At 50.1% G+C, this 27186-nt stretch overlaps 1 protein-coding gene across 3 annotated transcripts in view; it reads left to right on the plus strand.

Annotated features, from left to right (window-relative positions):
* The window catches only part of RAP1GAP2 (RAP1 GTPase activating protein 2), a 224991-nt gene that overhangs the window by 4199 nt on the left and 193606 nt on the right, over positions 1-27186 (plus strand). Inside the window, exon 2 of one of the 3 annotated variants that reach the window (XM_058703622.1) lies at positions 8076-8192. In XM_058703622.1, coding sequence (XP_058559605.1) covers positions 8076-8192 — 117 coding nt within the window. Of the gene's footprint in view, positions 1-8075; positions 8193-13464; positions 13618-14135; positions 14208-27186 lie in introns of those variants that run through there. The other 2 variants (XM_058703626.1, XM_058703628.1) reach the window with 2 other exon arrangements.

The following is a 27186-nucleotide window of genomic DNA, read 5'->3' on the forward strand; positions in this document are numbered from 1 at the left end:
GGCTCACCAAATGCTGGAATATTTGTGATGCCAACCGCTGGTGAGGATGAGGAGTAACAGGGAACCTCAAAAATTGCTGGTGGGAATGCAAGATGGATACTTTGGAAGATGGTTTGGTGGTTTGTTACAAAATTAAGCATAGTCTTTTTTTTTTTTTTTTGCCTGAGAATCAACTTTTTATTTTTATTTTTTTCCTTTTCTTTTTTTTAACTTTATTTTTAATTTTTTTAAAATTTACACCCAAATTAGTTAGCATATAGTGCAACAATGATTTCAGGAGTAGATTCCTTAGTGCCCCTTACCCATTTAGCCCATCCTTCCTCCCACAACCCCTCCAGCAACCCTCTGTTTGTTCTCCACATTTATGAGTCTCTTCTGTTTTGTCTTCCTCCCTGTTTTAAAATTATTTTTGCTTCTCTTCCCTTATGTTCATCTGTTTTGTCTCTTAAAGTCCTCATATGAGTGAAGTCATATGATTTTGTCTTTCTCTAACTGACTAATTTCACTTAGCATAATATCCTCCAGTTCCATCCACGTAGTTGTAAATGGCAAGATTTCATTCTTTTTGATTGCCAAGTAATACTCCACTGTGTGTGTGTGTGTGTGTGTGTGTGTGTGTGTGTGTGTGTATATATATATATATATATATATATATATATATATATATATACCACATTTTCTTTATCCATTCATCCATCGATGGACATTTGGGCTCTTTCCATGCTTTGGATATTGTTGATAGTGCTGCTATAAACATGGGGGTGCATGTGTCCCTTTGAAACAGCACACCTGTATCCCTTGGATAAATGACTAGTAGTGCAATTGCTGGGTCGTAGGGTAGTTCGATTTTTAGTTTTTTAAGGAAACTCCACACTGTTTTCCAGAGTGGCTGCACCAGCTTGCGTTCCCAAAGCATAGTCTTGCCGTATGATCGAACAATCACACTCCTCAGTATTTACCCAGAGGAGCTGAAAACTTATGTCCACACAAATACCTGTACATGGATCTTTATATCATCTTTATTCATAGTTGCTAAAACTTGGCTTCATCCAGGGTGTTCTTCAGTAGGTGAATGGATAAATGAACTGTTACAGCCAGACAATAGAACATCATTCTGCATTAAGGAGATATGAGCCATCAAGCCATGAAAAGACGTGGAGGGACCATAAATACATATAACTAAGGGAAAGCAGCTGCATGCTGTATGATTCCAACTCTGTGACATTCTAAGGCAAAACTAAAGAGACAGTAAAAAGATGAGTGGTTGCCTGCGGTTTTGTGTGTGCAGTGTGGGTGGGGGGGGGATGAGTAGGCAGAGCACAGAGGATTTTTAGGGCAGTGAAAATACTCTGCATGATATTATAATGATCGGTATATATAAAAAAATATCCTCATGTTCATTTACCTTTTCAGAATAGCCCTCTTCCATGGGACTTTCCTCCAAACTCTCCATAAAGTACCAAAAATGAAATGAGAATTTGCTTGGGTTTATCAGCACAGGTTGTTAAATATGTATGCTTTTCAGCATTCCCATTATGTCTGAGAGCCTGTGCTGGGCCCTGCCCAGTTTCTGATGGTGGGGCCTTAGAGTCGGGGAGGGAGCTAAGCTTTGAGGCTAAGGCTGTGTAAGTCATTGAGAGGTGGTGCAGTGCGCATGGGCAATGTTCTTTGTACTGGCTGCAGAGTATTCCACTATAAATTGGACCATAATTTCTCTACCCAGCTTCTGTTGATGACCTTTGATGGTATTTTGAACATTTTGATATTAGACACTTTAAACCTATTCCGTAAAAACATGTGCAGAGGTAATGGTGGCATACACTTTTCAAAGTAAAATTTCAGGGGCACCTGGGTGGCTCCGTGGGTTAAGCATCCAGCTTCAGCTGAGGTGACGATCTCACAGTTCGGGAGTCCAAGTCCCCCATCGGGCTCTGTGCTGACAGCTCAGAGCTTGGAGCCTGCTTCCGATTCTGTCTCCCTCTCTCTCTGCCCCTCCCCCAGTTGTGCTCTGTCTCGCTCTCTCTCTCAAAAGTAAACGGTAAAAAAAAAAAATAATAAAAAATAAAAAAAGTGAAATTACAGAGTAGAAGCATGTGCACATTGTGAAAGATCCTGCCAAGCTGACCTCCAAAGAAACTGCCATTATGTATTATCTGCAGTGATGTGTGAGATCCCACTTTCCGCACAACTTTGCTCACACTGGGAATTAACAGACTTTTAAGTCTTGGCTGGTCTCACCAGTGAAAGAATATTCTCTCTTGTTCTTGTACTTTTCATTGCTTTAAAATTCCTTTTTTTTTTTTCATGTTTATTGGCCTTTTGTGTTTCTACTTTTCTAAACTGTTCATTCATTTCCTTGGCCCTTTTTTCCCCTTCTACTGGTTTGCTCATTAAATAATTTTTTTCATGTTGATCTGTAAAAGCTCTTTGTTTATCATGGGAATTATTATTATTTTTTTTTGGCAAGTTTTATATGTTATTTTTTTATTTTTTATTAAAAATTTTTTTTAACGTTTATTTATTTTTGAGACAGAGAAAGACAGAGCATGAACGGGGGAGGGTCAGAGAGAGGGAGACACAGAATCTGAAGCAGGCTCCAGGCTCTGAGCTGTCAGCACAGAGCCCAACGCGGGGCTCGAACTCACGGACCGCGAGATCATGACCTGAGCTGAAGTTAGCCGCTTAACCAACTGAGCCACCCAGGCACCCCTGCAAGTTTTATATTTTAGCACAGTTTTAGATTTACAGAAAAATTGAGAAGATGTACAGAGTGTTCCCATACACCCTACACTCAGTTTCCCCTGAGCATCTTACATGAGTATGATACATTGTTACACTAATGAGCCAATATTGATAGCATTATGAACTAAAATCCATAAATTGTTCAGATTCCTTAGTTTTCCCTTAATGTCCGTTTTCTGTTCTAGGGCCCCATCTGGACACTGCATTACCTTTACTTGTCATGTCTCCTTAAGCTCCTGTTGGCTGGGACAGTTTCTCAGACTCTCCTTGTTTTTGATGACCTTGGCAATTTTGGGAAGTACTGATCTTTTTGTAGAACGTTCGTCAATTGGAATTTGACTGATAGTTTTCTCATGATTAGAGAAAAACCTTCATAATTAGGGGTTATGAGTTTCTGGGAGAAGGACCACAGGGATGGGGTGCCATTTCATCACATCATATTAAGGGTACATACAATCAACATGATTTATCACTGTGGACATTGACTTTGGTCACCTGGCTGAGCTAGTGTTTGCTGGGCTTTGCTGCTGGAAGGTTACTGTTTCCCCTCCCCCTTCCCATAGAGTACGCTGGAAGGAAGTTACTATGTGAAGTTCACATTTAAGTAGAGTGGAGTTGTGGTCTGTTCCCTGGAGGGCTGAGTTTTTATGTATATTGCTTGGAATTCTTCTGCATGGAAGGTTTGCCTCTTTCCCCCATTTATTTATTTATTTTTTTATTAATCGTTTATGTCAGTGCACTCATGGATTTTTTTTAATAAGATCTTTATTAAAATAGAATGCACATATCCTACAACTCACCCACTGAATGTGTAAAATTCAATGGTTTTTAGTATTTCACAGAATTGTGCAACCCTCACCATAATCAATTTTAGAACATTTTCATCTCCCCGGAAAGAAACCCTCCAGCCATTAGCATTTCTCCATCATCTCCATCCCCTTCCAACTCCCGTCTCACCCCTTCTACCCACTCCCAGCCTTAAGCAACACGAATCTACTTTCTGTTTCTATGGATTTGCTTATTCTGGACATTTCACATAAATGGAATCATACAGTCTGTGGTCTTTTGTGACTGGCTTCTTTCGCTTAACTTCACGTTGGCAAGGCTCAGATTTCAATAGTTGCCTGACCTACCCGGGTGTTGAACTGAAAAAATAGGCTTAACCTGTAAGGTGCCTGACCTCTTTCTCTTTTGGTGATGGGTCACATCCTCTTGAAGGTGTCACCCCACCCCCACCGCCTGTTTCTCCCAGCCACTCTTACCCTTCCTCCTCTCATTCCCTTCCACTTGTCCCTGACTGTGCCCAGGGCTCTTGACTCTTACTCTCCCAGGGATCATCTGAGGAGAAGCTGGTTCTTGCTCAAGTTTGAGCAACCGTTGAAAGTGACTTACAGGGTTGAGCCTCTGCAGTATTTAATCTCCTCCAGGATTCAGTTCAACAGAATTTCAGGTACATGGCAGCTTAATAGGGGATATATGTGGGGATGGGAGTGTTCTGTTTTTGCTTCTATTCAGTCAGTGTGGTCCAATACAGCAAATACGCTAAGTTAACAAATTGGATTCGTTAATAGAGATAATCCGTGTCCGAGCATTCTGTGAAGGAAGCTCCCCAAGGATGTAATGAGTAGATCACTGTTGCTGTTGTGACTTTGGCAGGCTTGGCTTTGGGGAGAGGATGTTACGGGAATTTCAGAGATGATCAGACACAGTCTTTACACTTAGCAGGAGACAGACAGGCACATAAATAATGCAGGTACAGGTGGGCAGAGAGCAGTGTTGTGATCGAGGTTAAGCAGAGCCTCCCTGGAGCCCTGGATCTTGCATTCTGGTTAGAGGACCGGGGACAGATCCTTAGAGGCAGTGTGGTGTGAGGAGTTGAGGCAAGGTGGGCAGGTCTGGGTTAGAGATGGAGGGAGGGCAGTTAAAGTCAGAGCACAGCCTGAGCCAAGGTTCTGAGGTAAGAACAGCCAGGACGGGGGCGCCTGTCGGTTAAGCGTCCAACTTTGGCTCAGGTCATGATCTCACAGTTCATGGGTTTGAGCCCTGCGTTGGGTTCTGTGCTGACAGCTCAGAGCCTGGAGCCTGCTTTGGATTCTGTGTCTCCCTCTCTCTCTGCCCCTCCCCTGCTCTCTCTCTCTCTCTCTCTCTCTCTCGAAAACAAATAAACATTAAAAAAAAAAAAAAGAACAGGCAGGACATGTTTGGAGAAGGACAAACAGATGAAGAACGCAGAGGCCCATACATGTAAATGTGGGGGCGGTGGCATGATACAGTAGGAAAGACTGGAAGAGAACAAAGTGGGGGAGAGATTGGGCTCTTGGGTGAACAGTTTGGAAGATACTTGAATGCATTGGGGAGGCACTAACATTTTTGGGCAGGGAAGGAGCTAACAAGGTCTGTGTCGGGAAGTGGGGGCTGGTATGGGGGAGGGAGAGACTCTATGTACGTGGAAGGGACTGGTTAGGAGGACACTGGATGCCATGAGCTGACAAGGAAGGCCAGCCTCTGCTGCTTCCTGCATGTGTGACCTTGGACAAGTTCACTTCTCTCCCCTGGCCGCTTCTTCCTTATCTCTAAAATGGGATCAACCCATTCCAAGGTTTTTTGTTTTTTATTTTAAAAATTAATTTGGGGCGCCTGGGTGGCTTGGTCGGTTAAGCGTCCGACTTCTGCTCAGGTCATGATCTCACGGTCCGTGAGTTCGAGCCCCGCGTTGGGCTCTGTGCTGCCCGCTCAGAGCCTGGAGCCTGTTTCAGATTCTGTGTCTCCCTCTCTCTCTGCCCCTCCCCTGTTCATGGTCTGTCTCTCTCTGTCTCAAAAATAAATAAACGTTAAAAAAAATTAAAAAAAATTAATTTATTTCTTTTGAGGGAGGGAGAGAGAGAGAGAGAGAGAGAGAGAGAGAGAGAGAGGAGAGAGAGAAATCCCACATGAAGAGGGAAGGGACTGAGAGAGAGGGAGGACAGAATCCCAAGCAGGCTCCATGCTTTCAGTGCAGAGCCCAACACGGGGCTTGATCCCATGAACCTGAGATCATGACCTGAGCCCAGATCAAGTCGGATGCTTAACCCACTGAGCCACCCAGCTGCCCCCATTCCAAGGGGTTTGATGTGAGGCTTAGAGGGTGTGGGTTTGTCTGTCATACGTAAAGCATGTAAGACCTGTGACTTGGTGACGGCCGATGAGGATAGTGGGGAGGGAAGGCGATAAAGACGATCACGTGACGAGGACTTCCCAAACATTTTTCATTTAATCTTTGCAACAACCCTTTAAAGTGGGTGTTATTGTTACTCCCATTTTACAGACGAGGCATCTGGGACTCGTGGTAGCTGAGGTGGTTTGTATTCCACATAGAGGCTCAGGCGAGTGGTGGATGAGGAGAGAGCTTGGGTGGGGATGGGTCCTGAGTGGGTCTACTTCTCCCTCTGCCTGGGGACTTGTGTGTGCTTGGTGGGGTCAAGGACAGCCCTGTCATGGTCTATCAGCCTGGAAGTGAGGGGACGTCACCGAGGAGCCCAAGGATGGGGAAAGGCATAGAAACTTGTCATCGGAATAGGATGGGATTAATCAGGGTGGGCTTCCTGGAGGAATCAAGTTTTGAACAGGTTTTATAAGAGGGGAGTCATCTTGGGGCAGGAAGCGTATCACAAAGGAAGGTCATGTTCCAAACTGATGTCATGATCTTCCCTCCCAAATCTGTTCTTGTTTAGTGCCAACTGCCTTCACAAACCCGGAACTGGGAACAACTGTGCTGCCTGTCTCCCACTTCATCCTTGTCCAGCCCGTCACCGGGCCCAGCCAACACTGCCTCCTTAGCTCACTGAAGGGTCCTCCCTCCGTCTCCAACACTGTGTCTCTGTACAAGCCACCACGGTCCCATCTGGACCTGACAGTCCTGCCATTTTCCACCCACCAGCCTGGATGATCTTCCCCAAATGCCCAACGGATCGTGTTGAAGAGAGTGAAAGGAGACAGATGCTCTGATGTGGGAGGTCCAGGAGCAATACGAGCCCTCTGCTCTCCAGCACCCTGCCTTCTGGGGGCTTCCCTCCCCCAGCGAATAGCCTGTGTCCCATTCACTGGGCAAAATCACAGCAGCTGCACAATTGAGTTTTTTTTTTTTTTTTTTCAGAGGTTGGGGAGAGACAGAGAGAGAGGGAGAGAGAATGTCAAGTGGGCTCCACACCCAGTGTGGAGCCAGACCCGGAGCTCGATCCCACAATGGTGAGATCATCCCCTGATCAGAAATCAAGAATTGGACCCTTAACTAACTGACTGAGCCACCCAGGTGCCCCCATACTGCTATTTCTGCACTTGATTTTTTTCTCTTCACCATATATCTTGGGGCTCATCTCATGATCTCACAGTTTGTGAGTTTGGGCCCTGCATTGGGCTCTGCCTGGACATCTCGGAGCCTGCTTGGTATTCTGTCTGTCTGTCTCTCTCTCTGCCCCTCCCCTCCTTATGTTCTTTCTCTCAAAATAAATACAAAAAAAAAGTTAAAGAAAAAAAAAGAAAATGTGGCGTCTCTGTGCAGCAAAAGAATGAAAAAATGCAACCTATAGGGCGCCTGGGTGGCTCAGTCGGTTAAGTGTCTGATTTCAGCTCAGGTCATGGTCTTGCGATTCATCAGTTCGAGCCCCGCGTCGGGCTCTCTGCTGACAGCTTGGAGCCTGAAGCCTGCTTCAGATTCTGTGTCTCCCCCTCTCTCTTTCTTCCTCTCCCCGACTCATGCTCTCTCACTCTCTTTTTATGCTTGAGAGAGAGAGAGAGAGAGAGAGAGAGAGAGAGGCAGAGCGTGAACAGGGGAAGAGCAGAGGGAGACATATCAGATATATATATATATATATATATATATATATATATATATATATATATATCAGATATATATATCAGATATATATAAAGTTTATTTTGAGAAAGAGAGAGAGATGGAGAGAGGAGCAGAAACAGGGAGAGACAGAATCCCAAGCAGGCTCCTACTGTCAGCACAGAGCCGGATGGGGGGCTTGATCCCAGGAACTGTGAGATCACGATCTGAGCCAAGATCAAGAGTTGTACGCTTAACTGACTGAGCCACTCGGGCACCCCGAGACAGCTAACTTTTATAAAGCTTTTCCATCTCTTAAGTTGAAGCCCCATAGCTCCTTCCTCTTCAGGGTATTCTAACAGTGGCCTTCTGGAAATAAAGCTTTCTGGCAGATGAACAGGGGGGAGATTTGGGGACAGGTGCCCTTTATCTGTCTTTTTCCAGCAAGCAGAGTCAACTTCCCCAAGAAGCTCTGTGGAGCCCTGCCTGCCCATCTCCTCACTCTCTCCTGTCCTGCCTGCAGGTACGTGCAGGAAGGTCGGTTCCGAATCGAGGAGAGGACACTGACAGCCTTCCAGTGGCTCTACAGCCCTCAGCAGCATCGCATCCTCAGCCGCGCTGACCTTGAGTCTCCCTCCAGGTAAAGGGACCACAGCCCTTACCCTCCTCACTCTGTGGCTGGGTCCAACCCCCCATCCCCGCCCCCAAAGGTGATACTTAATGCAGCCAGCTCTACACTGGTCCATAAATCTGCAGTGGGGAACCACTGTCCTCAGTGGTAGAGAAGCCTCCCAGGGTTCTGGAAGGAGTTTGTCAGACTGGGTGCTTGTTCAGCCTAGAAGGCACTGAGTGATTTCAGGCAGCTCACTGCCTCTGCTTTCTCCTCTGTAAAATGGGTATGATCCTGCATTCCCTGTCTTCTATCAGGAAGATCATGAGTCTCAAGTGAAATGATGTCTGCAGAGATTCCTAAGGCCTGGGGTCAGTGGGTTCCTCTTTAAGAGGGGGAGTGGTGGGCAATTTGCTGGGCTGCCTCCCCACCCCTTCTCTGACCTGGGTGGGTGGAGCCAGCCCTGCCTCCCTTGTCTCTTCCTTCCCCTTGTCAGGGCATCCAGCCGGGAGCCTGACTCTCGGCCAATAGGGCTTTTCCTGGTCCAGATTCCTGCTCCCAGGCCCCTGCCCACTCTTCACCGCACTGTGGACAGGTGTGACCAGCATTAGCAGTCTCAGCAGAGATCCTGGGTAGCCCTGCTGCAGCCTCACCCCTACCCAAGGCCTCTGGGAGACCCGATCCTGAGCCTTTCTTCCACTTTCCCCCTCAAGACCTCTTTGCGCTAGCTCCTTAATTCGCAGGACCCTCACAGTCAAGGGTGAGCAGGCCTCACCTCCCAGGGGTGGTTTAAGTGAAAGAGGAGTGGAGGTGATGTCTTTGGGGGGGGGCCTATCATGGGCTGGCTAACAAGAGAACAGGGGTGATGCTGTACGGCTGCTCTCCAGCCACCCCAGGAATAAGATTTAGTCCATGGAGACTTCGCCTCCCAGATATCTGCCAGGAATCCTATTCAGCTAAGTGCATCTGCTCCTTCTCGTCTCCTCGAGATTTCAGAAGGTTCAGGAAACAGTGAGGTGGCTGGGTGCTCTGGATCTGGATCTGATACTCTGTAGGAAGAATTAATTGGATGATGATGTGAGAGTGACAGGAGCCCTGGGAAAGGGGAACTCTTGGTAGTCAGGGAACGGATAGTCAGACAAGTGCCCTGGACACCTTAGGGTGGATTTCAAATAATGTAGAGGAAAGACAGAACATCCTCTAGAGCTTGAGGCAAGACTGTTGGGAAGGGTGCCAAAATGAAATCCCGAGTGTGTAACTGTGAATGTTTGTAGGGAAAAAGAAAGAGGCTGGTGTGGCTGCCCTGGGAGCGTGCTAGTGACACGTGGACATGAAGGGCACATGGTCGGATTCACTTGTAGGCAACACGCAAAACCCTGTCGCGTGCCATTCGCCATCTGACATGGGGTAGCTTCTCCCTCACCTTCTCACCTTTCCTTCAAAGCCCTTGCGGCCATCTGACATGATCTTCTTTGTCTATTTCTTCCTTGTCCATGACGCCATCCCCCGGAATGTAAGCTTTATGGGGGCAGGGCCTTTTTCGGCTTGTTCTCCACCCTATCCTGACGTCCTGTTTCAATCTTTTTCTTTTTTTTTTTTTTTTTTTAACATTTTTTATTTATTTTTGGGACAGAGAGAGACAGAGCATGAACGGGGGAGGGGCAGAGAGAGAGGGAGACACAGAATCGGAAACAGGCTCCAGGCTCCGAGCCATCAGCCCAGAGCCTGACGCGGGGCTCGAACTCACGGACCGCGAGATCGTGACCTGGCTGAAGTCGGACGCTTAACCGACTGCGCCACCCAGGCGCCCCTTTCAATCTTTTTCTTAATGTTTATTTATTTTTGAGAGAGAAAGAGAGATGAAGCATGAGCAGGGAAGGGGCAAAGAGAGAGGGAGACACAGAATCTGAAGCAGGCTCCAGGCTCTGAGCTGTCAGCACAGAGCCCCACGCGGGGCTCGAACCCACAAACCACGAGGTCATGACCTGAGCCGAAGGCGACGCTTAACTGAATGAGCCACCCAGGCGCCCCCTTGACGTCCTGTTTCAGAGAAGGAGGTCATTAAACAGGCACTGGGGGGATGACAAATGAGTGCTATGCAGGCTCTGAGCCTGCAGGAAGGCTGGGAGAGGCCAGCCCCATGGCAGGTGGGCCAGCTGCACCTGCGCAAGGTAATAGCAAGGGAGGAAGTGGAGGGTGGGAGCGCCTGCCCATGCAGGTGGTTTGAAGCTGACAGAGCTGCTCCATCTGCTGAGCCAAAGAACAAGAATTCATTTGAGAGTCACAGGAGTAGAGCTGAGTCCTGGGAGGAGGGAAACAGTCATAAGACAGGATGAAGCCATTTGAAATAAATTCAGCTTTCATACTTGGGAAGCCTGCACCCCAGGGGAGTTGAAGAGGAGGCTGCCATACTCTGTGATTATACTAATTTTTGTGACAGAATATTAATAGTTAATTTTTTGAGTGCTTATTATGTGTCATGTTGTAAATGCTTTATAAGAATAAATTGGTTTCGTCTTCCTGACAATGCTAGGCTTTAAGTACCATTGTTCTCCCCATATTTCGGATGACAAAACTGAGGCACAGGGGTTAAATAACAGGTAGTAATTTTCAGTGCCTATAACCACTATGCACACTGCCTCTCAGAGAATAAGGCATGTGTCCCAAGGCAGGAGCTAGCTAAGGTAATTTCTATCTTTGCCACGAGGAATTAAATCCAGAAACCATAAATAAGGAACTCGGCATCTGTCCTGGTCACATGTCAGAGTCTGTTTTTATTATTTATTTGTTTTTATTATTTATTTTTATTTAAACATTTTAAACGTTTATTTTGAGAGAGAGAAAAAGAGAACACATGCACATGTGCACATGAGAGCACACAAGCGGGGGGGGGGGGGAGAGAGAGAGAGAGAGAGAGAGACAGAGAGAGAGAGAGAGAAGCCCAAGCAGGCTCCGAGATGTCAGCACAGGACCTGATGTGGGGCTTGAACTCAAGAAAGGTGAGATGGCCTGAGTTGAAACCAAAACCAAAACTCAGACACTTAACTGACTGAGCCACCCAGGTGCCCCCCTCCCTGAGTCTGGTTTTAGAGAGATGGTTTGGGGGCAGCTGGGTGGCTCAGTTAGGTAAGCATCCGACTTCGGCTCAGGTCATGATCTCACGGTCCATGGGTTTGAGCTGCGTGTCGGGCTCTGTGCTGACCTACTTCGGATTCTGTGTCTCCCTCTCTCTCTGCCCTCACCTGCTTGCATTCTGTTTGTCTGTCTCTCTCTCTCTCAAAAATAAATAAACATTTACAAAAATTATTAGAGAGATGGTTTGGTGGCGCTTGGAAAAAGAAGAGCAAATGAATTCCCTGGGAACCCATCCTGCTGGGGGAAGCTTATTCACTTTTCTGATTAGTTTTCTAGACTAGAAAGTAGGTTGGGTGGTGGAGTAGAAGACTGTAGTATGATGAGTGGGTTGCCATTGGCTGAATCCTGCTCCACGTGTTTATGAGTGGGTTGGTGAGGAAGGATGTGGAGAGCTGGTGACATTGCTGATGGCACGAACCCCAGGCACCATCCCAACAGGCAAGATGGCAGAACTGGGACCCAAAATGCCCTGGAGGTTGGATTCTAGGTCCAAGGCTAGTAGGTACAGTTTAACAGGGATGAAGGAGAAATCCGTTTTGGCCTCCAATCCTGTCTGTACTTGGGAGGGAGACATGGGAATCATGGTTCCAATTGACTAGAAGCTTGGATATGGCCCCATGATTTAGGTTTTAAGAAAATGCTTGCATCTGGGGGCTGCAAGAGCTCAGGGCAGAGTCCAGGGCAGGGGAGGGAATGTCCTGCTGTTCTGAGTCTCAGACGCTAGGAAGAAGATTCCTTCATTTGTTCATTTGTTTGGTGGACAGCGACTGAGCATCTCCTCTGGTAACACTGTGCCCCAGATTACCCTGGAATGGCCGAGCATGTTGCATTTCAGGGTAAAACTGCTGAAGGGACTCAGCCCCTAGGCTGGCCACCTCTGCCTTCCTTTCTTCCTTCCACCTTGCTCTTGGTCAGGCGCTGGTGTTACAGGGCCTTGTCCCAAGGCAGACAAGGATCCTGCCTCCATAGGGTACATGTTCTAGAGGGAAAAGCAGACCATAGACACACAGAATTTCTTAAGATGCTCAGTATACTGAAGGTGCTAAAACAGGGCATCGAGATAGGGTGACCAGTAGGTATGTAGGGACTTTGGAAGAGGTTGAAAGTGCTCTTTGAGAAGGGGACATTTGAGCTGAGTCCTGAAGGACACAAGGGGGCAGCCATATGGAGAAGCTGCTGGGGAATGGGGGAAGGGGACACAGGAGACGGGATGGAAGAGTATTGCAGGAGGAACAGCAAGGACAAGGCCCTAGGTATATTCTAGAAGCAGAAAGCCATTATGGCTAGAGCAGAGTGATGCCATCCATGGTCAACAGACAGAAGGGAGGCAGATTTCCATAAAACTGAAGAAATGGCTTTCTAGCCCTTAGATTTGCCTCAGGACGGCGTGGGCTGCCCCCTGAGGGAGTGAGCTTCTCATCAGTGAGGTGTACAAGCCATATTCCAGCTGCTTCCTGGTGTGGAGGTTACCCAGGAAAAGACTCAGGCATCCCAACCCCTTCAAGTTCAGGAGCATCCTTGGTTTGGCAAGAAGCTGGGAGGATGTCTGGGGAGTGAATGAAAGAAAGCTCCAGCCTGCGGATACAAAGCAGGGGCATTTCAGGGGTTTGGCAGTCCTAGAGGCCTTCTACTTCGGGGGCCAGGTAACACCATACCTCCCCCCTACATCCACTCCACGCAGAGCTGGAGAGAGCCCCAGAGTGTCCACCTCCGTAGCCCAGGAACCCATGGTGGATCTTTCCACACCTCCCTTCGCCACCGCCCCGCGGCCCCATCCTCCAGAAACTTCTGCAGGCTGGTGGGCTGTTCCCTCTTTTCCCCCGGGTCCCTCGGGCGCGCGTGCCCCGCCTCGCGCCTTTGTTCCCGAGGAGCCGCCTGGGGCAGCTTCCTAGCGCCGGCGACGAGAGCTTCCCGGCCGCGGGCTCAGCGCTCGGGCCCCGGCGCGCCCCCCTTCCCCGCAGCGGGGCCGCGGCGTCGCAGGCGGCGGGAGGGCGGTGGGAGGGGGCGGGGGCGGGGGCGCGCGGCCCGGGCGGCGGAGGGCGCGCCCGCCAGGTGCGCGGGCGGCGGCGGCGGCGGAGCGGAGGGCGCAGCTTTGTGCGTTCGCGGCCGCCGGCCGGCCGTGCGCGTGTGCGCGCCGCGGTGACGGCGCACGCGGCTGGGCGGCCTGCGAGGGAAGCCCGCCGCCGGGAGGGGGCCCGGGTCCGGATGGCGATGGGAGGACGCCGCCGTTGCGGGCGCACGGGCGGGGTGAGCAGCCGCCGCTGACTGTTGACATTCGGTCCACGTCGAGGAGTGAGCTCTGCGCCGTGCGTCGGAGAAGGTCAGTGGGTCTGGGGCTGGGTGGTGATTCTATGCATAAACAGCCTGGATCAGGGCGCGAGTCCCGGGTGTGACTGAACGCGGAATCGGGGCGTATGTTATGAGTGTAAATGCGTGTGTTCGCAAGGAGAAAGACAGCCTGTACGTGTGTGAGCTCTGTGCTCTGTGATCCCACAGGGTAATTAAGCGTAATGGGTTGTGTTTCGGAGATGGGGTGACTGTCCTCAGCAATCCATGCGGGTGGGGCATTGCGCACACACATCATGTATCAGGGTGTGTGTGTGTGCGTGAGATGTTGCTCAGACCCTGTCAAAGTCTCTGGCTAGAGAAGCTGACCGAGGTGGAGGTCAGAGGTGGGGTGTTTACAGGTGGTGGTAGAAGGAAACAGCTGGAACCCCAGGAGGACCTGTGACTAGGCTGGTTTTGTCTGTTTGTTTTGCCAAAAGGCCGTAAACCCCACCCCATCCTCACTCCAACCTGTGCCTGTTGCAGAGAGGGGAGCTAGGATGACGGGGTGCTGGCAGAGAGGCCTTAATGGACCTCCCCGGCAGGGCCAGCCACCAGCCTGCTGCTCATTTCTGGAGGCCCTGGGTGAGTGAGTGAGGGGGGAGTCAGCCTTGGGTGGGGTTCCAGGGCAGGTGTGTGTTCAGGGGACCTCAGAACTGTGCAGAGTCCACTTGGCTTTGCCACCACCAGATACTGCATGTCTGGACCTGGGAGCTGGCTGGGGGGACATCCTTCTTTCTCCTCATGTTTCCTGCAGCTCCCTCCACACCCTTAACAAACCAAAGGGCATTTACATGCAAGTGGGGTTTGGGCTCTGAATGCCTGGGATCTGCCTCTGTTGAGTGGCCCCCTTCAGAGCAGCCTCCTTAGGGAATAATAGGGTTGTCCTGGGCTGGGCGCCAGGGCTCTTGGGTTCTTTTCATGATTTGTGATCCTGTGGCTGTACCTTAAGCTCGACAGGCCTCAGTTTCCCATGGAGAGGGAAGAACCCCCTCCCACCCCCCCCACCCCCCACCGTTTTTGCTGCAGGGTAAGGAGAGCTCAAACAGCTGTGTGTGTGTGTGTGGGGGGGGGTAGGGGTGGGTTGGGTAGGGAGGCTGGGAGTGACTCAGGGCGTGTGAGGTCCCAAGAGTGATTTCCCCCAGGAAAGTCCCATCATATTTTGTGACTTGGGTAGAAGTTGGGGGAGGCTCTGTCCTCACCTCCAAGGAGGTGTATGGGGTTTTCCGAGTCCAGGGATGGGGCAGGGTGGCTGTCTGCTAGATCTGGCTGCTCAGGTTTCAAGAAACTACCTCAGGTCCCCTCAACTTTCCAAGATGTTGAACATTGGGGGTGAGCTTGGGGACCTGCTTGGGGGCTGGGATGGGGGACTGGAGCTGACGAGCCACAGAAGTTTCTGGGTAGAGGCAGATGCTAAACGTGGGTAGGACCAGGGCACATCTGGCTGGGGTTCCTGCTCAACCCAGGGTGTTGAGGCAATTTGGTAGAGGTGGCTTCAGTTTCAGAGAGGACGTACCTGCTGCAGGTGCCCTCATACCCTCTGCTCCCTGTTTCCCATACCTTGTCTGGATCAAGTGTGGCTGAGCCAGTGTGGTTCAGAATGACTTCAGCCTTGAGGAAAAGGGCCCCCTGGTGTGGACGGGCCCCCTGGTGGTGGCAGCATCTGGTTAAGCATAAAGGCTCTGTTGTTACTCAGACCTGGGTTTGAGTCCCAGCACCACCACTCTCTGTCTCCACCTGTGTTCCCCCAAAGCAGAGGCTGAGAGAAAGGCTTGTGTGTGGTGGTTTATTTGAGAAGTGGTCTTGGGGAACAAGGGTGGGGCAAAGGGCATGAAGGGGAAAAGACGAAAGATGGCTGGCTGGCTGATTCAGTGGAGCATGAAACTCTTGATCCCGGAGTCATGAATTCAAGACCCATGTTGGGCATGGTGCTTACTTTAAAAAAAAAAAACAAAAAAAAAACAAGGATGCATTATTTTTATTACCACCACTTTGCCCTGGGCAGTCTCCTGAGGAGCCTTAGGGAATGCGTTTCAGAACTGCCCTGCTGGGGAGAGAAATAGGGAAGCGTTCATCCATCAGCTCTGTTCCCCACTGGACAGAGTGGTTTGGTGGACATTAACTCCCACCTGCTTGCAGGCTGCCCACACGTGAGGCCCCAGTGGGTTCTCGTGGGCGCCCCACACTGCACCTCAAAGAAGGCCCCACGCCGCCCTAGGTGAAGTTTTGCCGGGTGGACCGAATGCCGCTGCTCAAAGTCTGCGGGGAGCTGGTCGTTGCTGACATGGCTGGAGTAAGAAGTGGGGCAGAGAGGGCTGAAGTGGCATACGTCCAGCACACCGCCTGACCTTGCGCAAATTACCTAACTTCTCAGAGCTTCAGTTTCTGTATCAGGGATTGTAAATGTTAAATGAGACATTTATGAAAATTTTGAACATGGCGATGGGCCCTTAAACATTGTATTTCTGTATAATCGGGAAGACAGCACATTGTGGGTGGCTCGGATATTCATTCACTCAAGTGGAGGAGGAGGCAGGATTCAGTGACTTCTAATGACAGCCCCCCTCACCTTTGGCCGTAGGATCTGAGGCTCCAGGGCCAGACATTTGAGCTGGTCAGTTCCTCCTGGAGCGGTGGCCCAGTCTTCCACATCCCCTGAAACGTTCTGTTTCACGTTCTGTGAATTTGAGCCAGCAGTGCCTTGCCCCTGGGCCGGCTGCTCAGACATGCCTCTTGCTTGTCTCTGGCAGTGAGGGGGGGGTGGGGTGGGTGGGTGGCGAGGGGAGCGGTGCTTGAAAGAGTAGTGGCAGGAGGGCGGGTGCTGGCATTTGGAGTTGGCAGATGGTTGTGGGCATTGGTCTGGGCCCCTGTTGGTGGGGAGGGAGTTCAGCACAGGAGGTGGAGGAGGGCGAGAGAAAAACGGAGGGCAGGAAGGGAAGGGAGACTGGCCAAGAATGAGGAGGAACCACGGGCAAGGTGGGGCAAGGTGGGCAGCCTGGGTGGCTGGGATGGCAGGGACAGGCTGAGCCTCTGGGAGAGTGATAGGGTGGCATGAAAGAAGGGGACGACCGTGTTTGAGGATGAGGTGGGGGGTCCAAGGGCGTAGGCCCAGCCGGCTTCGTATATCAGAGTACAGCATCGAGACTCAGGATCCTCGTTCTCTCTTTCTCCCGAGTGGCTGCCAGCCCCTCCCAGGCCACCACCTGCTTTGGAGGGGAGATGCTGACTGCAAACACTTGGTCCTGTCGAGGATGTGCCTCTGCCGAGGCCTGTACCATGGTGGCCCTGGCCTCTCTACCCTCTGCCATCTCCAAGCAATGTGCTGCCCCCTCAGGAGAGGTCACACCGTGGGGAAGTTGTCTAGCCGCCTCCTGCTCATGCACAGCCAGCTCAGGCTGGCAATAAAAGGTCACTGTGCCCGTCTGTTGCCTGTAGGCAAGGTCACACCAGCCTAGGCTGGTGATGTTCAGCAACCACTGTCTTCATTTACAGCCATTTCAAGATTCCTCTGACCTCTGCAATTTGGGACTCTTTTTGTTTTTAATAATTTTAGTAAAAAAACAAACAGTGATGTCTATCCATCTCCTCCCTTTTTAAAGAGGAATTCTAAATGGAGTCAGATGACACTCTTCTGGTCCACACCTCTGTTTCAGTGCTTTGGTGCTTCTCCAGTGGGAAGTTCTGCTTCATGTCTGATCTTAGCCTGCCGTGCTGCACTTAGTTTTTATTTTTATTTTTTTTCTTTTGCTCTGTTTGCCACAACCCTTCAGGGCTCCTTTCAACCTGCCCAAGATGTAAAGCAGCCATGGGGGCTCCCAAGGCAGATGGGACACCAAGGCAAGGCTTGTGCTTTTGGGGGACGTGGCCTGAAACCAGGCTGTGCTGAGTCCCTGGCCCTGCCCATGATAAGGTCTTGACTTGCAGCTTGCTCTGAGGGCCAGGTGGTTTCCCACCCCCTCCCCTAGGTCAGATCCAGGGCTGGCAGCCTCGTTCCTGGATTATGCTGGGTGTGCCGGCTGGGCCCTGAAAGGTCTGGGCCAGCAGATGGCAGCAAGCATGGGCACCTGGGGGACCCTGCTGACTAGATGACTGGTAGTGAGCAAGAGCAGGAGGGGAGTGACAGGCCGCCAGGCACAGTGAGATGTGCCTGTACGTGTGTGCACGTCTGTGGAGGTTGCACATCTGTGGAGGGTGTGGGTCCTCTGAGTATGTCTCTGTGTGCATTGTTGTGTGCTGTTTGCTGGTGTTCTTTCCTCTGGGGATGTGTGTTGGCCACCCACTAGGTGCTTTCCAGAGTCCTAAAGGGTGTGCCTGTCTGATGGCAGGTGATACTTGACCCCACTGGGATTGCCTGGCCCTACCTGGGGCCCCTGAGTCTTCCGCCCTCCCCACTTCTGCCTTCTCTCCAAGCTTCCTGTCCCTGCCCCTCCCTCCCTCTGTTTTGAGGAAGTTGCCTCTCCCCCACTGGCTGTGTGGGTGCCCACTGCCTTTGGGGCAGGGCCTGGGGAGAGATAACCAGGGCCCCATCCTTTGAACTCTGAGCTCAGGGTGGCAGGTGGGTAAGCCCTAGTTTGAGGATATGAGTCAGGAATGGCCACAGGGGGTGGGCAGAAACTTGGCTCTATGTGTCAGTGTGCTTCAGGGAAGTATGTGTGCACCCCTTACACTTGACTACCCCCTCAGAGGCCTGGGTATCAGTGTAGCCATGGGAGGGGCCCCCAACCCCCACTGTCCATGCTCTCTTCCCCGGTAGCTGTGGCTAGCAGTTTCCATCAGGGAGCAGAGTGGTCTCTGGGGGCCTGGGCATTCCGCTTGGGGACCTTGGCCTCAAGTAATTCCTGTCACCACAGTCACTTGTATATGTGGAGTTCCTCCTGTGCCAGGCCCTGGACTGCACACTGTGCATGTATTAGCTCATGGGCTCCTCAGAGCAATTCTGTGAGGTGGGTTCTGGAAGCATCCCCATTTTATGAGGAAGTGGAGGCTCAGAGAGGCTGGGTCACTTCCACAAGATCACACAGCTAGTAAGTAGTGGAGCCAGGATGTAACCCAGGTCTGTTCTTGATAGTTGCTGCCATTCTGTTCACTCTTCACAAAGCTGGATTTTCACATCCTTGCTGTTTCCCCTGCAGGGAGGCTGTCCCAGATCACGCTCTCCAGACAGGGCTCCCGCCCACCTGGTCGCCTTTGGATCATATCAACCTGTCGTAAATACCTGTGTAAAGTTATCCCTCTTTTATCTTTCACCTCCTCCCTCCCAGGCCCCCCAGGACAGGGATCTGTCTTGTTCACCGATATATCCTCAGCATTAGCAGAGAGCTTGGAACACAGTATGGATGTAAATTGCTTTTCTGACACCAGTTCTATTGTGTGTGTGTGTTAAGGGGGGACGTGGTTTTTCCCACATGTGTAACCAAACAATTTTTGGACACCAATAGGGTGTCTGAGAATTCAACTCAATTCTGATGCGATTTACCTGGAGATCATATCATATTCCACTGGTGAGGATTCAGTCGGACAAGGTACTAGTCCCAAGCCCAGGTTGTTACTAGTGCTTCTGACTGACTGGCTATAAATCAGACGTTCCCAGGACCTCCTCCTCCTCCTCCCCCCGTTGGGGCAATTTGCTAGAGCGGCTCACAGCACTCAGAGAAACCTTTTACTTACTAGATCGCTGGTTTATCATGAAAGGATGTAACTCAGGAGCAGGCAGATGGAAGAGGTGTGTGGGGCAGCATGTGGGGAGAGGGCGCCACTGTCCCCATTCTTCCACCAGCCTGGAAGCACTCCCAACCCGGTCCTGTGTGTTTTTATGGAGGCTTCATTACATAGCCCCAATTGATTAAATCATTAGCCATTGGCGATTGAATCAACCCCAGCCCCTCTTCCCTCTTTGGAGGTCTGAGAGAGAGGTCTGGCCTTCTAATCATGTGATTGGTTCTCTTGGCAACCGGCCTCCACCCCTAGGTGCTTCTAAAAGTCACCTCATTCACATAACAAGACACCTTTATCAGGCTCCGCACTTCTGAAGCTACAAGGGTTTGGGGAGCTGTGAGCCAGGAACTGTAGACGAAGACCAAATGTGTATTTCCTATGAATCACAATATCGCAGGGTACAATAAACAAGCACTGAGTGAATGAATGAATGAATGAATGAATGAATATATGAAGATATGTGTGACTCAAGGCCCAAGCTCCAAACCCCTCGTCTGTTGCTGTCTCTCACACAGCAGAGACCATGGCACAGTGGCTAGGGGCACAGGCTCTGGAGCCAGCTCACTGGGTTCCAGTTCTGGCTCTATCACCAGCTATTCCGGTTATTTGTACTGCGTAATAAACTGCCCAGAAGCTTATGGCTTAAAACAGTGGTGACATTTATTTTGCTCAGGAATTTGCAGTTTGGGCGGGGCCTGGCAGGGATACTTCTGTCTGCTCTGCGGTCATCCTCTGGGGTGTTTCAAAGACTAGGGGATGGAGTGGTCTGAAGGCTCGGTGGCTCATGTCTGGCATTTAAAGCTGGCTGTTGGCTTGAGGACTCAGTCCCTCACCACAGGGGCCTCTTCCTTTGCTCTGTCTTCTTGTCACCCAGGCCATCTCCCTGTGTGCTAGTTCGGGCTTCCTTACAGCATGGTGGCTGGGTTAAGGGGCAAAGACCCCAAGAGAGAGCCAGCAGAAGCTAGTTTACCTTTTCTTTTTAATTAAGAAAATTTTTCTTAAAAAATTTTTTATATTTGAGAGAGAGAGAGCGAGAGAGCGAGCATGAGCGGGAGAGGGGCAGAGAGATGGAGACAGAATCTGAAGCAGGCTTCAGGCTCTGAGCTGTCAGCACAGAGCCTGATGCGGGGCTCCATCTCACCGTGAGATCATGACCTGAGCCAAAGTCGGACACTTAACCCACTAAGCCACCCAGGAACCCCTGTTTTACCTTTTCTTATCCAGCCTTGGAAATGATGCGGCATTGCTTCTGCCTGACTCACAGATCCACACAGGTCCAGGAGGGCACGGAGATTCCATCTCTCAGTAGAGGGGTGTCCGTGTCACCTGGTAACAAGAGCATGTGGGACGCAGGATATATTATGGGATGGTGAGGCTGTCTTTGGAAAGTGTAATAAATCTGCCACAGTTCCTTCCTAGGAGCGTGACCTTGAGCAAATTACTTAGTCTCTCTGTGCCCCGATTTTTCCATCTGTCAAATGGGACAACGTTAGTACGTACTTCACTGGGTTGTTTCTTTAGCAGTGACTGTAGTCCCACCTACAGATCTCCCGGCCTCAGGTGAGGCGTTGGTGCCGGCTTTCACCAAGCTATAGGATCCAGCTCCAATTTCGCACCACTTGCATGGAATACAGGAGCCACCTCACTGTTCAGAGCCCTTTCGAGGTGGGGCTAGTAATGGGGAGAGAAGAGGGGACCTTGATGGAGTGTCTCCATTATTATGTCATTGTAAGTTAGCCTTGCTCCCTTCAAAGGGGCAAGGGACAAGTTTTGATGGAGATGTAACAAGGCTGGGACCCCAGCAGGATTTCTCTGTGCCTGGGAGGGCAAACCCTGCTAGGGCCCCCATCTTCATTCAGGGGAGTCACGAGACATGAATCATGAACATGTTGTGTTTGAGCTGCAGGGCTTTAAAAAAAAAAGTGTTTGAGGGAGCTCCTTGCCTCTTCTCTGTCCTCCCAGCCTGCCTCCACCTGAGTCACTGTTCATCTGCCAGAAGGACCGCTCTCTCACCCAGCTTGCCAAGGTTTGCTCATCCTGGCCCAGCTTGGGGCTGCTCCTTGGCTGGGCATTGGTGGGGGCCCAGCCTGGTGGTAGCTCACATCTAGTGCTGGCCTCATTCTCTATAGGAATGGCAGACTTGTTAAAAGCAGGGCCTCTGGTTTGAATTCTGCCATTGTCACCTACCAGCCCTGTGACCTTGGGCAAGTTCCTTAACCTCTCCGTGACTCCATTTCCTCACCGGGATAGAGGACACGGTTGGGGCCAGGATTAAATAAAGTAAAAAGTATGACATAACTGGTTCGTGGGAGATTCTTGAGAAATGGGTACAGTTATTTGTTACAGATGAAAAAAATGCAGAGGGCGCTAAAGTGGTTTCTCCATAGCTATTATTCAATGTCAGAGCCAGGGCTGGAACCCACGGTTGTTGCTGATCTCCTGCAAGACATAGAATTCCCCCCCACATGTCCCCCAATCCCTTATGCCACGGGAAAGTATGGCTACCATCCTAGAAATACAGGCAAGATGCTCTCTTTTCTTTTTCTCTTTTTAAAGCTTTACTTATTTATTTAGAGAGAGTGTGTATGTGAGCAGGAGAGCGACAGAGAGAGAGAGAAAGAGAGAGAATCCCAAGCAGGCCCCCACACTGTCAGCGCAGAGCCTGATGTGGGGCTCGAACTCACAAACCGTGAGATCATGACCAGAGCCGAAATCAAAAGTTGGGACACAACCGACTGAGCCACCCAGGCGCCCCAAGACGCTCCCTTTTCTTCTTTGCGGTACCCAAAGTTGCCTGCAGAGGGTGCTGATGCCCACATTCCAGCCCATTCAGGAGAGGCTCTGCAGTAGGGGAGGGTCGGGAGTGACCCAGCTGGATGGAGTGAGAGCTAAGAGAGCTGGCTCCGTGATCTCCTTTAGCGAGATCTCCTTCAGACAGCTCCTAGTGCCCAAGACTTCCACAGGAAGCTCCAGGGACACCAAAGGTAATGGGAGTGTTGTAGTGGATTTGCTACCAGTGTTTCTCACTGGGCCAGAGTCATCAGGGGAGTTTGTTAAACATGCAGGTTCCCTGGCCCCTCCCCAGAACAATGGAGTCAGAATTTGAGCAGTTGCATTAGCTAACACACCTATAGGTCTATGCCAGGCATTCCTCTGAAGGCTTCGTGCATATTAGCTCATTTACCCCTCCCAACAGTCCTCTGAGGTAGATACTATTATTATCCCCATTTTATAGATGAGGGGTGTGGTCTGAGGCACAGAGAAGTTGAGGGACTTGCCCAAGGTCACACTGCTGGTAAGCAGCAGGGCTGGGGTTTGAACCCATGTTCTTTTAAACCACAGGTAACTCTCACACCCAGTGCATTTGAAAACCACTAATATATAACCCTGGGCCTGTCCCCTTTTTTATCTCTTTTTGCTTCCTATTATTTGTTATTATTTTAAGTAGTGTTTATTGTGCTTTTCTAATTATAGAAGTAAGACTTGCTTATTTCAGAAAACAGAAAAGAAGAAAAGAAGAAAAAAATCATGATCCTTAATCTCACCCCTTAATAATATGGCCCTGAACATAATATTTAGCCTATTTTATTCCATTCAGAAATATGCCGTAAGTGTCTTCCCTTGTCATTACATGTACTTCTATACCTACTTTATATTGGCGGGAACGTACTCTGTTGTTGGGAGATGCTATCTTTCTTGAATCTACCCTGTTGGTAATTTAGGTCATTTCCATTGTTCCGTAGTTATGGCAACAACGAGCTGGAGACTCTGGAAAGTACAACTTGTCGCATGGCTCTGATTTTTTTTCTTCTTGGGATGGTGTGGAATTGAGAACAGGGTTGCCAGGTCAAAAAGCATGCATATGAAAAAAACAAACCTCTGTATTGAAGGAAAATGTACATGTAGAGAAGTGCACAGGTTTTAAGTGTAGGGGTGAATGTCCATAAACTTGACTCACCCGTCTAAAACCAACACCCAGTTCCAAAAACAGGCCTTGATGTGTACTTCAGAAGCCCCCTTGGCGTGCATGTAAGGATTCTGATTTGTGTTGTTAAATTTCCTCCGGCAAAGTTGTATGTTGGTCTCCTTTGAGTTTTCTCAAGATTAAAGCACAAACTCTTTGCCTAAAAGCAGAATGGATGGAAGAACCATCTGGAGTCAGACAGGGAGAGAGAGATCTTGGCCTGCCCTTTCTGGGGCAAGACCTACTTCCCTTCAGGGTAGAAGAGATGGTCCCAGGACTCGGATCAGTGTCAGTGTGAGCTCCAGATAGTTTAAGGTTTTAAAGAAATGAGGCTTTGTAGCTGCTACCGTTTCTGCTCTTGTTTGTTTATTTTTTAATTTTTATTAAAAAACTTTTTTTTTAGCGTTTATTTATTTTTGAGAGAGACAGAGACAGAATGCGAGTGGGTTGGGGCAGAGAGAGAGGGAGGCACAGAATCTGAAGCAGGCTCCAGGCTCTGAGCTGTCAGCACAGAGCCTGATGCAGGGTTCGAACTCACAAGCTATGAGATCAAGACCTGAGCCGAAGTCAGACGCTCAGCCGACTGTGCCACCCAGCTGCCCCTGTTTGTTTATTTTTAAGAGCAAACCATTCATAGATTTAACATTTTTTTCTTTAAATTATAACATGTTAATGGTTAAAAAAAATCAAGCAGCACACAGGACATAAAGTGGGGGAGTGAAAGTCCCCTCCCCCAAATTTCTAGTTCTGGTCCCTTCTTCAGAGGTCAACAGTCTTGGACCATTGCTTATGTTCCATTCCAGAAATTGTCTAGGCATGCATAAGAATTTACGTATTTATTTAAACTAATGAGATCCTGTTAGATGAACTGTTCTTTTTTTTTTTTTTTTAAACTCTTTTTTAGGTTATCTTTATATAGTAACACACATAAATTCTGCCTTCTTTTCAGTGGCTCCATTGTATCCCATTGTATGCTTTTTCTCCAGTATGGTGAAGGTCATTCATGTTTTGTATTTGCTGTTTCAGACAGCGATAAAACTAACATCTGTATGCAAGGATCTTGTCAACTGGTGTGAGTTTATATGTGGACTAAGTCTCTAAAGACAAAATTGTTGGCCCGAAGGGTGTGTGCACTTGAAATTTTAATAGATACTGCCAAATCTCTACAGTAATGATGGGAGTGCCTGTTACCTTATATCCACATACCATTTTTTGGGTTTCTTTTAACCTTTACTATCTGATGGGCAAAAGTGATATCTTGTCGTTATTTAAGAAATTAAAAAAAAAAAACTTTGTTTTTTTACACTTGCTTAGTTTTGAGAGACAGAGAGAGACAGAGCACAAGTGGGGGAGGGGCAGAGAGAGAAGGAGACATGGAATCCGAAGCAGGCTCCAGGCTCCGAGCTGTCAGCACAGAGCCTGACGCGGGGCTCGAACACACAGACCGCGAGATCATGACCTGAGCTGAAGTCGGACGCCCAACCGACTGAGCCACCCAGGAGCCCCAAGAAATTTTACGCTGTGATACATTTGATAGCTTTTTAGTGTCCAGCCAGGTTCTGCTTGCAGTTCTCTTGGTAGGCTGGCAGCCCTGAGCAGATCAGAATAGACCACATGGTCATGGCTCAGGGTCATGCTCTTGGAGTCTGCTTTTCACTAGCACTGCTCTTGCAATTTTTTTGTCATCATCTTGCTTTTCAGAACTCATGCAATGGTAAATTCAGTCTGGCCCTAGAGATAGCGCACGCGGGGAAGTGATCAGTGCACCGTAAATCAAAGGGCAGATGTTAGATGTCATTTTGTCTCAATCCCCAAGTGTGGATTCCTAACTGATGCATGTTTGCTGGCTCTGAATGCCATTGCACCCTGTTTTCTGGAGACCAGAATGCCCTTCTCTGCCACTGTTCTTTGTCCTCACCTGGCTTATGAAGGAAGCAGGGGTGAATGTTGCCTCCCCTTTGAGGAAAGTTCCACCGAAGCCCCCCACAAAGCATGTGACCTGCTCAAGGTGGTTTAGTGGTGGAGGTGGGAGGAGAGCTGAGGCCCACCCCGTCATGCTGGTAGTTCATGCTGCGTGTGGAGCGGGGGCGGATCTAGGCCAAATGATCTAGTGCCGGCTTCTCCAGGGGCATCTGTTTCCGGAGCTTCCTGTAACTGCTCGTCCCCAAGCCTGGGAAAGGAGCTTGTCTCCTCTTTCAGCTCCCACTAGCGGCTGTGAGGACAGAGCTGTCCAAGCAGAGGAAACCACACGGTCTCTCCCTTCCCTCCCGCCCCGGAGGGCCTGCAGATCCGGTGGAGGGGCAGGGGCTTGGGCTTCCTCCTCCTCCCACCCCAGCCGGCTTTCTCAACTCCACATTCCTGTAAAGCCCAGAGAGCTGGGTGGGTTCCCTGGAGCTCTGTCCTGAGCTTGGGGCTCTGGGTGGGACTTGTTCCCCAGCTGGACCAGGAACACCCACAGGCCTCCCCAGAGAAGCCAGGGCCTTGTGATTTGGTGACCCAGAGTCACCGTCTGTGGACGGGGCAAGGAGCGACCTCAGGACAGAAGGAGCCGGTCTAGCCTGGTGTTGGAAAGACTTAGGCACTCGTCTTTCCGACTTCATCCCTGTCTTCTCTTAGCTGTTGAGCTGTGCTTTTCTTTCAGGTGCTTAGGCTCCCTTGTCTGTAACATGGGCCCTGTGTGAATGGGGCATTTGTGCGCGTTCCAAAGGGGCAGTTTGATCTGGGGACCGGCACTTGCCGATGCAGATCATTTTATAGAACGGTGACTGATAACTTGGTCTCTGGAATCAGACCTAGCTCTGCCACCATTGTGCCGGGCAAATTTTGTCAAGTTCCTTCACCTTTCTGTGCCTCAGCGTCCTCCTCTGTAAAATGAGGATAGCAGTGTTACCATCTCAGAGGTGGTCGTGAGATCGAAAGGAGCTAAGCGGTGAGGTCGGAGCTGGCCCGGAGTACGCTCACAGATACAGGTGCTGCCCTTGTCTCCTCTGTACCCATAGCTTGTCTCCACTCTGACTGCTCCGTAATCTGAGTCAGCGGAGGTCAGGGAGGAAGCTGGGCTGTGCTTGGTGGGGGTAGAAGGGCTGGGCCTGGCTCACAGGGTGCTTCTCTTTTCTCTTGACTCACAGTCCTTCCCAGAGAGCATTCAGACCCCTCGCTGCCCACCCCCACATGGAAGAGGAACTGAGGGGTCAGAGCAGGGGCGACAGGAAGCTGAGCGGGACCGGAGGAGGGGGCGGAATTGTAATAGATAATAATTATAATAGCTCCCATAATGGTGTGGGAGCCCTGTGCTAAGTGTTTACATTTATTTATAATCTTGTGAGCTTGGTGGCAGCCACCATATCAAAGAGGAGTACACTGAGGCCTCGGAGGTTAGGTTATGTGTTGGCAGTCACATGGCTCCAAAGCTTGGGAGACTGGCGCTGAGGAAAAGAGAGTGGAAGGTTGCTCTAGAATGCCTCTCACCTCCCTCTAGAGCTCAGAGAGTAAAACACAAGCCATCTGGGAACTTCCCTCTCTTCCTCCAGGCCCTCACTCTGAGGAGTGAGGAAGGCATGGGTCCGTCTGGACTCTCCAAGGTTCCCAGATCTTAGTGGCTTCAAGGACATCCGGGATGCTGTGAGTCCTGCGCCCCTTCCTGCTGACACAGCCAGGCTATTGCCGCTCCTTGGCCAAGGATCTGAGTGTTGCATTACTCCTTGTCTTTTGTGTTACTATGCAAGAGACCAGAACTCCAGGTGGGAGATTCCAGCCTCTATGTGGCAGCAGCTGGGACCTTGAAATGCTCCTCCCTGCCTGTTCCCCAGGGCGCCCTGCCGACCTCCAGATGCTGGCACCTGGGCCTGCATCCCTACTGGGTTGTGGCCTCCTACCTGGGTGTTC

This window comes from Neofelis nebulosa, chromosome 16 (genome assembly GCF_028018385.1).
Source record: "Neofelis nebulosa isolate mNeoNeb1 chromosome 16, mNeoNeb1.pri, whole genome shotgun sequence".
Classification (NCBI taxonomy): Eukaryota; Metazoa; Chordata; class Mammalia; order Carnivora; family Felidae; genus Neofelis; species Neofelis nebulosa.